This window comes from Strix aluco, chromosome 4 (genome assembly GCF_031877795.1).
Source record: "Strix aluco isolate bStrAlu1 chromosome 4, bStrAlu1.hap1, whole genome shotgun sequence".
NCBI classification, from domain to species: Eukaryota; Metazoa; Chordata; class Aves; order Strigiformes; family Strigidae; genus Strix; species Strix aluco.
The window spans coordinates 130,116,722-130,130,188 of record NC_133934.1 but is presented as its reverse complement, the minus strand read 5'-3'; the positions used below and the strand labels follow the sequence as shown (position 1 = coordinate 130,130,188).

The 13,467-nt window shown below is 42.1% G+C and overlaps 1 protein-coding gene across 1 annotated transcript in view; it reads right to left on the bottom strand.

Moving 5' to 3' along the window:
* Positions 1-13,467, bottom strand: part of MDGA2 (MAM domain containing glycosylphosphatidylinositol anchor 2) — a 392,310-nt gene that overhangs the window by 120,856 nt on the left and 257,987 nt on the right. Inside the window, exon 8 of the mRNA XM_074821198.1 lies at positions 13,059-13,352. Coding sequence (XP_074677299.1) covers positions 13,059-13,352 — 294 coding nt within the window. The remainder of the gene's footprint in view (positions 1-13,058; positions 13,353-13,467) is intronic.

Here is a 13,467-nt window from a genome sequence, read left to right as displayed (position 1 = left end):
CCTCTGTGTGCAAGCCAGTCCTGTCACAAACAGGAAAATGAGGATAGATAGAGTCTATTAGGTGTTACAAACAGGGTAAAAAGGAGAAACTATGCCAATAATAAATATGAATGATAAAATAAATCTGAATAAGCTGCTACACCTTGAGGGAAACAGTCGATTAAAACAGGGATAAAAATGGCTTTATTGATAAAAATATGTATTAATGGGCATAGTAACTACAAAGGAGCCTGGAAAAGTGAGAAATATGTATTAATTCTGAATGGTTGGAATATATTTTCAAGGGCCTGGACTACCCAGAAATAACAATTCCTCTAAAAAAATATAGGATATGCCTTCTCTTTGTTTACTCTCCAGAATTTTTATTTACTGACCCAATAATAAATGAAAGGTGTGAAAATTCCCTTTTGTTATGTAGAAAGCATCTGAATATAAGAAGGACAGTGCAAGAAATCCTGTTACTAGGAATTTTCTACCATAAACTTTCCTCAGGAAAGCAACTTGTGCAGCTTACCAATGTTGCCACCAGCCTGCGAAGACCCTCCATGGTAGATAACTGTGGCCCTCACAGCAAGAAATGGAGGTCAGAGCAGTGCACGGTATTGCTGCTTGGTAATGACAGGCATGATTTAAATCTCTTTGCACCAAGCAGAAAGGTGGTGGAGCTGGACAGCGAGGCCAAGTGCAGGGAGCACAAGGTTACGTCCATACCCCACTAAGCCATTGACACAGAAGATGCACAACCTACGTGTCTCTGAAACCCTTCATCCACTGATGCTGCTGGCAATACTCCTTTCATCTTCAGCAATTTAACTCATAACGTGGTTTCTTTGCTGGGAGAAGAACAGTACAAGAGGATCTCTTGCAACATGGATGACACAGATTTTTCCAAAGCCTGATGGGAGCAACCCAAAGAAGAAGGGTCTCCAAAAAAGCATCATTGCCCCAGAGCAACAAAGATCCTCCCAGTTTTCACAGCATCTCAGTGACTGCTGCAATGAGTTTAGCATCCTCTGGACTAGCTCCATTAGAAAAACCTGATTATATACCAGCACAATTCAGGTCTAATTTCATTCCTGCTGCTGACACAATTTTTTCCTCCACAGGTAAAATGATTTGCAAAAATTCTTATTAACAGCAGTGGACAACACATCTGAATAATAAAAATAAAATCTGCCATTGGGTAGTGCAGAGAAAGTGGCAACCTTTCTTTAAATATGCATGTAGCCCTAAAAGACTCTATTTTTGAGACACAGTCACAATGCCAAACATTTGAAAGTTAGACAGAAAGATGGTGATTTATAGAGCAAAATAAATAATCATATAAACAAATACATGATGTAACACAAAAGCATTCACGGACAAAATTAGTTGCATGTCTATGTCAATCCAAATAACTTAAAACTTTTAATGCTTCACTTGGCAATCATAGCTTTAGTTGAAATGTATATTTCTTTCATTATGGGAACAAATCTCCAAAGTAACATGGGGAAAAAAAGGAAATATATTTACCAAGCATCTTCATCAGTTAAAATGGCCAATGGCAAAAAAATCTAGCTGAATGCCCAACCTAATTATTCCAATTCACCTTTCCATGAGTTGGTTGGTTTTGACTTTGTTACAACTTTGCTGAAAGCACGCGTTTGGGCCCGAACTGTATGTAACTTTTTACAGACAAAATAAGAACTGCTGGCAAGCATCTTAAAATACTAAGAAATTAGTAAAGGGGCCAAGGGGAGATAAACAATTTAAAACACCTACAACAGGATAAAGGTGTTTGCTGACATTTGTGTTTGGGTTTTTTTTTCTCTTAACTCATGTTTTTTTAATTTTTCCTAACTGAAACATTCCTTCTCATTCTGCTGTGGTTATTTCTAGGGACTTCACTGAATGCCACAAGTCCTAGCATAGTCTCACAGATTTCCCTCTCAACTTTTCGGTGGTAACTCGCTGTACATCTGCTCTTTGATTTCTATCTCTTAACTAGTTATTAATTGTGAAGCCAGTCTCTCTTGCAACATAGTTTCTTTAAAATGGGACATGGCCTAATGCACAATACCAATCCAGAAGAAAACTTTCATTCTTGCAAATACCATATGTAGGAAATAAAGCCCCATAGACAGTCCACTGTCCTTTCAGGCATTCCCATTCGCTCTCAAAAGCCCATTAAAGCCTTTCCAAGAAACAACCAGGTTTTTCTGGTTCCTTCCAGGAGGTGCTGCATATCTGGTAGCTGTGCAAGCTGACACACTAATCAACGTGGGTGCTACCAGCTTCTTCTTCCCCTTGTGTTATCTCTGGCAGGGTCCCTCTGCAAGGACAGCACTGTGAGGAGGAACTAATCACTTGTTTGCAAGCCAAGGGAGTAACACCTTCCTTGCTGACGTGGGAGCAGAGCACTGCCTGGTTAGGCAGGACCTAACCGTGCCATATCTCCCCAGTACCTCCCCTCACTGCTACAGACTCAGGAAGAAAGCTCCAGTGTCAGTGTGTCCTCACAGAAACCATGAAACCAGTATTCTACAGAGGAGGAGAGCAGCGAGAGCTGTCGTGGCTCTGCAGCACTTTAGCTCTGCCAGGAAGTGGGAGGGAGCATCACGCTAACCCTGGAAGCTCCTCACCCTGAAGAAGCCCTGAGCGTGAGTCAGCAGCAGGATGTCCCTGGGTGTCCCAGACCTTCAGGGATACCAAATCTGCATAAAGGCCAGGGAGTTTATTTAACAGCATGTGCAGACACTCTCCTCCATAGCTTCTCTAGTGCTGGCTCCATCCTATCTCCCTCGAATTTCCACAGCCGTCCCACCCACCTGCATTAGTCATAAAACTATTAGAAAAGGCACCATCCAACGACTATTTATCCAGTCCTAAAACCCACGCTGGGATGAAGCAGGGTGAAACATCACAGAAAGATGTGTTCTCACTTGATGTACAAGAGGGGAGACACACGCACACACAAGCCTTTCTTGACTTTCAGAGGTCTATGTTTATATTGGAGACTTCCTGCCCAACTTGGTGACATTTAGGATCAGAGCATCCCTGTGCTCTGGGGAGAACAATCTTGTCCTTGCATTAGCATGAAACAAACCCAGACTCCAGCACATTTCAACCTACCATTTATACGCACTGAAGGTTTTTAATGGAGCAGAGATGCTGTTTGCTTCATGCTGATCCTCCCTCTCTTGAGTTTCAAAGGATGGCCTAGCTTCATGGAGCTAACTTGAAACAGCTGGAAGTACCAATACACCAGCATCAGCGAAGAGCTACCACGGTTAAGAGAGAGCAGGTTTCTGTGAAAAAACCTGAAAGAAATACTGATGGATTAAGAACTGCCATTCTCCCAAAATTATCAATTTGACTACTCAGATCCTGGATGCCGTCTCCAGAAGAAATAGAGCATTCAAAGGCATCCTATTCTGATTCTTCATATTTTAAATATAAATATGCAACATTTACATCTACTCCCATTCCTCCTCCCATTCTCACTTCTTAAAAAAACAAAAAACTTTTTGTCTAGAAGACTCTTTGGTCTTGCCCTCAGACACTGCTGTGAACTGCTCTGTGGTGTAAGACTATCTTCTACATGACCAATTGTCAAAAAGAAACCTCTATGAATAATGCAATTTTTTCCAATAACATCCATGTTTACGCTTCAGGTTCTGGGGTACTCGCTGCTATGCTGTCTTTTGGAATTTCTAACAAGAAAAAGATACATCTCAGGAGATTCTCTGAGCAACTGTAGTTTTAATATTAAATAAGAAAAAATTCAAATGATCTCATTCTCATTTACAATTTTCCATGTTGCCAGTGTTTGCATATTCATTACCTCTCCAGGTCACCAGACACACATTGACCTTGACCTTGTTAAATGTCAAAAAGCTCCCAGTATTTTGCTTTGCTGATCAAGCCATCAATTATTTCCATATATTTTTCCTCCCTTGCTCCGTTCAGATGAATTATATAGAAAGCCATAATTGCTTATGCACTATGCAGAAATCGTTCTCCATCGTCTTTCACTGAGAATTTTACAGAAGAGATTTTGACCGTTGTTTTACATAGAAGCACTAAGAGAGTTTTCTGGAAAATTTCTAGTCTAAGAACTAAGGACCTGGGAACTCTACCCATAGGTTAAACACAAGGACAGTGGTAACAATATCTGGACTGCCTAAATATATATCACCATAGGGCAGACTGAATCTTTAGGCTCAGGTAGGCAGCGTGTATCTGTGCCATTTGAGAGGAACTCTGGGAAAAACCTACAACCCAGGGATGCAGAGTTCCTCCAACACAACACACCAGGATGGAGAAAACAACTTCTGAAAGCAAAGCAAAATGATAAAGGCAAATGGGAGCAACATGTATTTTGGTTTTAAAGTTGCTAAGGTAATTTATTAATTCCCATACTCCCAAAAGACATAAAAAATGGCTCAGAAATATAAAAGTAGCGAGGCCTTCCCTCTCTCCCCCCACAAAGAGCCTAAATCAAACCCAAATCCCATCTACAGAGAAGGAAGTCTTTCAGAAAGTAATAAGCTCAACAGTCTGGGAATGTATCGGGTTATGTAAGACTTGTCCTGAATACTAATCAGCTTCTTCCACTCAACTCTTCAATCGTAACATAAGGGGGAAAAAAAGTATAACTGTGATGTAAATAATGCAAATTTAAAATGTAAATACTGATTTTCTTTATCATTTCAACCTGCTTAAAAATAGATTTTAATGATTATTTAAAAATAAAGACATTTTCCCCATTCAATTACTCTTCTTGCCTATGGAGATTCCCTGACTATCCCCTTTTTAATACATTTTCATAGTTAAAATTTTATAAGCAGATCTGGAAATCTAGAAGGTTTCAGTCTCTGGGAGTTTTACTTGCACTCCTGATCCCCACTCACGAAACAATAACATTAGCTCTCCTGGCTCTGCCCAGCAATATGAATGAAGAACTTGAGAGTGCAAAAATCTTCCTAAGTAATGAGCTGTTGTCACAGTCCCGGGAAACACAGGGCACGTTTCTCTGGAGCTGAAACTCACTGTGAACATCTCCAAACTAGAGCAGTGATCCCCGGCCCCCTTCACCATCTGTGGTGGTGCAACTCCCCCCTCTCGGGCCGCTCGGTGCAGTTTCCACCCCCCAGAGCCGCACGCCAACCCAAGATGGATTGGGAAGGGCAGTAAACCAGAGTGTTAAGGCATGCCCTTAGCACACCCAGTTCCTATGTCCCCTACCACTTGGACACAGGAATGACAATCAATCACCTCCTGACAGCCCAGCACATCCATACTCGGGTCGTAGCCCAAAGCCGGTGAGAACAGAACTCCAAGATCTAGCAAGTGCCAGGTGTGCACAACTGGTGAAAAGTACCAGAGTATTTCATCAGCCAAGTTGGGTTGAAACAGAAGAGTACCTGACAAAAGCCAATTATCCCAGACCCTACAAATAGTCACCCTAAGTGAGACCCTTTGAGCTCTCCTGGATGGCAGCAGGATGTGACCAGCAGCATCTCCCCTGAGCTGGGACACCTCTCAGGCTCAGACCCCTCAAAGTTTGAAGACCCTCTGCCCACAAAGCCAACGAAAGGCCAGGGCGAAGTCAGACTTCCTGAGACTCAACTATCGTCTGTTGAGGAATGCCAATGCACTGTGAGTATTTGCTCCAAACTGGAGAAGAGGGAAAGTTTAACTACAGGCTAGCCTCTTCTATGCACCTCGTTACCTATCTATGTGTTTAAATATGCGCATTTGCCTTCACGAGTGTGGGTGTCTACATAATTCGCTGGATCCAAATATTTCTGTCTGTCTCTGTGTGCGTATGTTTTGTGTTTATACATATGCACATACACACGTTTTGAGTTAGGGTACCTTGTAGTAAGTTAGTGTGAATCTTGTAATTATCAAATCTGTAATTAAGTTGCTGTTTTAATTATAACATTCTACCAAATTACCTTGTTAATCTCTAAATTGGTCAGTCATTAACTGCTGCTAAAATTCAACCTTTTGATCAGCCTCACACCACTGATAAATCTTGAATTGCTGCTAAATCATAACTGTATCAAATATTTCATTGCAACATCATCCCCAGTCCCTGCGGGGCTTTGTCCACCCACTTCAAAAAAACCCCATCCATGGACTCAGAGTCTGTAAGTCTCCTGGCAAATTACTGCAGGGATTAGCCACCCTACCTGTTAAAGTTTCTCATAATTACTTTCCTAAATCTCCATGAGTTTTAAGCTCATTAATTCTAGTTCTGTTTTGGATGGAGAACACTTCATTCCTTTCTTTTGTAACAAACTTTTATTTCATTATTAATATAATATATAATATTTACATATAAATATTTCATCAGGCACATATTTAGACAGTCACAGAATAGATACGGCAATTTTCCGAGCTGCCAAATTGCCTGTCGAAAGCATAAAAGATTATTTTTTCCCATCTTCAGCTGCAAATAACATCTACAATCAAAGTAAAGCAGACCCAGTTCTGAACTCTCCTGCCGATGTAAAACCCGAACAACTAATTTATGCCCCACTGATACACTGCAGATTTGCAATGATGCACCTGAGATCATAATTCAGCCTCATATTTCTTACTAATTAGCTCTGTTCCATTTCAAATATAATCCCTAAAGAATGTTCCCCTTCAGCGTGATTTCATTAGTTGTTTAGAATTTATTACCGAGTAGGAATGACATACATAAACTGGAACTCAAACTGAAAGGCAAACTCAGAGCATTACAATGTGGCCAACTGCTCTGCCAACCAGGTTACCATGAAATATCTTTGATGTTTTAAGAGGCTTTACAAGTACTTGGAGACCAATGCATTTGGAAAACAGTTTATATTATAAACAATATTTTATGTAGCACCAAAGTAAAACTGGAGCATATAAAATCCAAGCCCAATGTGCAGCAATGTCCACTGTGAAAAATGATTCTGTCCTTCCTGCTATCATTACTTGATAAGGTACACGATGTAAACATTTGATTATATTGTACCTGATGGCATTTTTATTTCCCAAGCATTCTCTTCCAGCAGTAAAAGTGGTGCATTTAAATTATTACTAGATTGCACCCCGTCTGCCAACAGCAGGCATTTATTTATTTATTTTAACTTTTATTTATCCAAATTTGCACACAAGAAAATGGTGCTGCGAGCAGGTGCAGGGCTCTGAGCACTGTCACCGCAGGCAATTCCACTTTCCACTTGTCTGTCTCGGTGCCCTTCTGAAACTGAACTGGGACGAGCCACCTTTGGGAGCACATGTCTGGAACAGCCCTTCCTTTCCAGATGCCACACTCTCAACTCAGAGCAAGGAAGCCACATCCTAGAGACCTTCCTGGTTCATGGAAGGAAGGTTCATGCCCGGTGGCGTTTCTGATGGGTCCCTCAAGGGCAGGCACAAGCTTCAGCAAGAGCTGGGGCTCCCTCTGGACCAGCATCTTTCATTTTGGGGGGAAACGAGCAGCGTGCCTTGCAGCAACAGAACAATATAAACAGTGCCGTTGCACAAGCACTTGAAGTCACCATGAGCCAGCACAGGTCTCTAAACAGTCACATACGAGCCTCCTCTGCCCCACTCAGCCTCTCTTTCCCATGCAGAGGCACGCAGCAAACCACACTGGGGAGATGAACTAGTTAAACCCTGGCACTTCTGCTTTGCGAAGCTGATTTTGCACCTCCCAGTAAACCGCTCGTGTCATTTAAACCTGCAGAAGGGATCCTCCTGGACCCAGCAAACAACCTTCCCCGTGAAAAAAAACTCTCCAAAACGTGGAAGGAAGATGCAGAAGGATAAATGCCGTTCTCTGAAGGGCTCACACATTGAGAATACTATGGATAACCGCACATCCCAAAGAGCCTAGTCATGGGTGAGAAACAGGCAGAAAGGCCCTGCAAAAGAGGGCGCAGAGGAGCAAACCAGGCCAGCAAGCCAGGCTATTTGGTGCTGCCTGCTCCTCTCCAGGGTAGCGACACCGAGACAACATCCATGGGTCCTAGGAAAATCTCTGCTTTCCGAATGCTGTCTCTGCACACACGGCTCCTGGGGAACCTGCGCCAGCAGGACTCCACAGACCAGGCTCTGCTGATGACCTATCTACAACGACAGAGCTCCCTCAGCTCTGTCCCTAGCATCACAACTAGCTAGCTTCATCCTTCTTTTGTTCTGTGGGGAAAGACAAGCAAGAGCGAGAAATGAACTCAAGCACTTTACAGAGTGATCTTTTACTCTTGTTTTTCCCCCAGAGGTCTTCTCCAACCTCCCACGAGAGGTGGACAAAACAGTAGCAACAACAATCAAATCCCACTGAAGGTGTTTAGCTCTGCCTGCTGCTTCCATGATCCTAATTAATCTCTCAGAGAAAAGCCAGCAGCGCTCACAAATTCTGCCAAACAATAAAGATCAAAGTCAGTAAAGCCCATAGCTTGTGATGAGTGCCAACACACCTAAGATAAAAAAAACACAGGATAATAATAGCAATAAGCAAAGGATACGAGGTTTATTGATCAAATCAGATATTGCACGTCTTTCCTTACTACAGCATCCTCAGAATCTTGTCTCCAAAACCTCTCGGGTGGGAACTGTTATTTCTATTTCACAGAAAGAGAACTGGGACAAAGAAAAAACATCCCAGAGACATTCCTTAGGACAGGCTCTGCTGATTTCTGTGGATGCTTCATTCTCCATAGCCACACAGGGAGCACAGGCACCTAACACTCAAATGGTTAAAAATTTTAGTTAAATTCCTCTCTAGGATCTACTCACAGTTAGACCTCAAAACAAGTATCATCTTTGCTGTATTTTACTGTTGAGCAATCAACTTCAGGACATGACAAGGATGGCATGACTCAAAGTGTACCGAAAAGCACACTGACCACGTCTTCTCCAACAGACCTGGGCTCAGGGAGATGAGTCTTCCTTCGCTTTTGGTTTCCCATCATGCATTTTCATTTTCCTATTAGAATTTTTAGAATCTGATGGTAAACATAAAAAAAATCAAAAATCTTAAACCACAACTTGAGGCCAAACTGATGAGGCACAGAAACCAGCCATTTTCTTAGAGAACTCAGTCTGGGATCCTGGCATCACTGAGCATGGGGTTAAAGGGATGGCAGAGGAAAAGAGAGGTAAGGAAAAGAAAAACACTGTTAAAACTGTTCAGATGAACTGCAAGTGGGTCGAATAAAAAAAAAAAAAAGCCCCTTCATCTTTGAATTTATCTTTCATTTTTCTTTAGTTTGAACCAACAGGTATGACCTAAAGCAGTAGTTCCACTGAAAGATTTGCCCTGTGGAGCAAAATAGAGTAATACACTACCTCGGGGAGACAGAAATTCCTACTCTCACAAGTAGAAACTCTTCTGACACCCCAGAGAATGGGAACGTACCCAGCTACCAACGACCATGAACATATCTGGTTACACACCCACGCACCACACACAAAGTGAAATCAATGAGTTATTATATAAGTGTTTCATTAAATATCTTTCCCTGTTTATAAGTGATAGAAGGATCTAAAATAAATATTACAAAATTCCTGAAAAGAACTGATTTTTATGACAATTAAATAAATGCTATCCTCATTACGGAAATGATGCTGAAGTCGATGTGAACACACGTACTTTCCTCCCACAAGAAAAATAATGAAAGCATTACATAGTATCTGCTTTGTCCATTCGTCTCTAAATTGTCACTTGCTGGGATCTGAATAAAGTGAGTAGAAATCTAAAAAGAACAGATTAAAGAAAAATCTCCTGTAAATACCTGTTATACCCCTGCTTATTATAACCATTTTCAAATTGTGTCTCTCATCTCTTTCAGAATATGTGAACTGCTGCATCTAACATAGAACTAAAATTACATAAAAACAGAGCTTTTTTTCAATCAGTAAAATATTGTAAATTAACAGCAATCCAAGCAATGCCTCCACCAGCCTTTGGAAGTCAGCGGGAGTCATCCCAGTCTACCAGGGACTGGCTCAGGTCCTGAAGAAGTACAGCTGGTAGGAAGTCCTCATCCACATCCTGGGCAACATTCCCCAAGACACAGACCCAGTCATCCCTTCCTCTAACATGAAACACATGATTACCTTCCTGCTGAAGAAAATAACAGCATCTACTTAAGAGCCTTGAAATGGAGACCAGGATAAATGATGCAGAGCTTGCTGGATAAATAAAAGAATTTCTATGATGCGAAAGACTCAAAAGGCAAAATGGGGGACACATCACAGCTGTTATACAGAACCATGTCAAGAGTGCTTCTGAATACTTGTTCTTCTAGTATCCCCCAGTGAATTGAGCTTCAGAGGATTAAAAAAAAAAAAAGGCAAGCAAAGCTGAAAATTACCTTTTATTGCCTGAAAACACAAGGAACAGAGCTCCTTACGGGCTCATAATGCTCCCAAGGAGTGAGATGAGAAGTTCTGGGCACTGGGGACAGAACAGCCAGCTTGTCCCGGTCATTACTTTGTGGGTTTGCTGTTTGTAACTGCTGGAGTAGATTTACTTCCAGAGCTTTCCCACTGAAGGTCTTGTGCATCATCAGGAATATCCTCCACACCCGTATTTGTACATGAACTGAATGACTTGAAGAAGCCTCCATCATCCCCACATCATCGCAACCAACCCAAACCCGGATGTTGCAATAACCAGCCTGGACTCTGCACAGACATATGGAAAAGATGATGTACGCTGACGAAAAGAGAATATAAACTAAATGATTAAGATGAAGGATCCCAGTGGCCAGAAAACAAAATCTTTTCTAGTTCTCATAGCAATTCACTGACAGAAAAGGGGAAAGAAGCCACTTTACCGCCTCCTTGTTCGTGGAGACCGTTGTTCCACTATTTGTGTAGCGGTTCTCGTTTGCAGATTCACAGGGGACTCTGCAAATCAGTTCTTACTGAGTTTATTTTTCATGTTTCCTCTCTGCTGTTCAAGATCATCAAGGCCTGCAACACCACAAAGGCCGGTCTTCAGTCCAAGCTACATGAAAATCTTGCACATTATCACCTTTCTCACCCACCACTGTTGCTCTCTGGGGAACTAGTCTTTGTCATGCTGCTGCCATCCTCCTGAGCTGTCCCAAGCCAGTGTCCCAAGAGCAACAAGCCAGGGAGTATCACAGCAAGTTTTCACAACCAGTTGTCTTTAATTTACAACCATACTGAGCAATCTTTTCTTGTCTTTTTAATGTTTGCAATGAATAACAAAGACATGTCCCAGCAAAGTTGTGGTAGCCAAAATATACCACATCCAGCCTCTGCGCATACACCTGATAAACTGCAGCAACTGAAAATCCCTGCAATGGTTTTGTGCTGCTGCTCTCTGCATTTTCCCCAGCATCGACCCCTCCTCTCTCGCACCGTTCATGCTGTGAGGGCCCAGGACATGGCATCACCAACTCTATCAGCCCTGACAGCGACCTGTGCGCGGTGGCATGTCCATTTACAGAACAGACTTGGGGCCCTGTCCACATATCTTACACTCTGCCCTTTCATGTCTTTCATCTTCTACCTTTTCATGATGTTTACCTTCTGTAGATCACCTCTTCCATGCAGCTAAAACTGAACACCTACAATGATGATGGCTGGTTATAGGGGATCTGAAAGAGAACCTGCGTGTCATCAGGAGTAGTCCTAGTCATGATAAACACAAACCCATCATCAGAATAACCATGATCCTAGTAATAATAACATGAGTTGTTATTAAAATTAAATTTCTTGTGTCAGCAATTAAAATTCTTGTGTCAGCAAGGGCTCCCCCGTGCTCACAGCTCTGAATTAAGGCAGCTCACGCAGGCTGGTCCAGTCCATTCGTACAGGAGCCAGTCTTCCCTACAACAATCCATGTGCTTTAAAACTTCCATCAGTAGGAGACTAATCCCCCCTGTGATCATTTTACACTCTATAGGGTAAGACAGACCTCTCCGGAGGATGACCTAAGATCCAAGCCATTTTCTGCAATCTCTAGAGACGGAGCCAAAAACACCCCTGCTCCCAATTCAGATCCATCGGTGTGGGTGGGATGAAGCCAGTCCTAATGCAGATGAACCCACAACCAGGAGAAGCCTAAGTGAGAAGGGTCCAGATTGCCTGCGGGATTGACTCTCAGGAGGCTTTTGGTGACATTAATCCACGTGACTGCTGGCTGGGACAGAATCACGCTTTGATAAAGCCGGCACACCAGTAAATAGCTCTGATGAAAGCGCTGCAGATACCACAACATGTAATCAAATGCATAAATAATTTGTTATACAACAGACCTTGGAAAAAACAAATCAGTTGATTATTAGTAATAACTATGTATATTGCAGCATCTCATCCCTGGAGGCCCCAAAAGAGGTCAGTTGTGCTGAGCACACAACACTTAGAAAGCAAGTCTGCCATAACATTTGGGCATCTGAAACTGGAATAAAAGAGAGCTGCACAAGACACTTTATAAAAAAGTAAAAATAAGTACCAACAATACAACAGACACACGAAAGCCATTTAGAGAACATCTTTATCAGATACACAGCAACAAAGAACGGCTCGTTTTTTCCATAAACCACATCAAACCAGACTTTTCATTTTCCAATAATAAACGCTGAGCATTTCCAAAATAATTGATTTTCCCTTATGCTTTCCTTCCCACTCCTGATGCTGATGGTTCACAGTCAGTCAGAGAAGACTATGCAGATCTGCATGCAGATCAGCTAAGATGGAACAGCTTTTTCTCATTTTTTTCTTCTTGTTTTACACAGTATCAACAAATGAGATTAGTATCAGATGTGCATTTATAGAAATATGTCCTCCTATGTCATTTACTTGTTCCTGTGTCAAGAAATTTAAAGGTAGGCACTGGGGAAATAACGATTGCCTCACACTTTTTTTTAAATATAAATAGTACTCCTATGTCATTTTTACTTCTATATTTACATTAAAACATGGATTCAGGGAACTACAGAGCCAAAAAACACAGCATCAAAGATGTAACAACCGTAAGACTCTTGCTTCAGGGGAGAAGTCAGTCAACTTTTTCTCATCAAAACCACATGGAAAGAAAAGAAGGATCTACTTACACTGTACAATGAGCTGTACCAAAGCTTCTCTGGGTTTCACATTAAACCCATTGTATTGGCTGGTCTGGCACCTGTAGGTCCCCGTCATCTCCCTGGACACGTTCACTATCCTCAGGATCCCATCGTAGCTCTCCGTCTGCATCGCCCCGTCTGGCATCGCCACCTCCTTGTCTGCTCGGGACCAGAGAATGATGGGCTTGGGCTTCCCTGTCACCTGGCACTGCAGCTCGATCGTGTCCCCTTCCCGGGTTACCAGGGGTGACTTTTCTTGAGGAACAGTCAAATTGGGTGGGACTTCAAAGGAGAAAAAAAGACATTTCAACAATCAGCATTACAGAGACATCAGGTGGTTTTCTTGCTTGTACAGCCATAACTACATATGAAGAATTAATTTATACACAGACAGCGG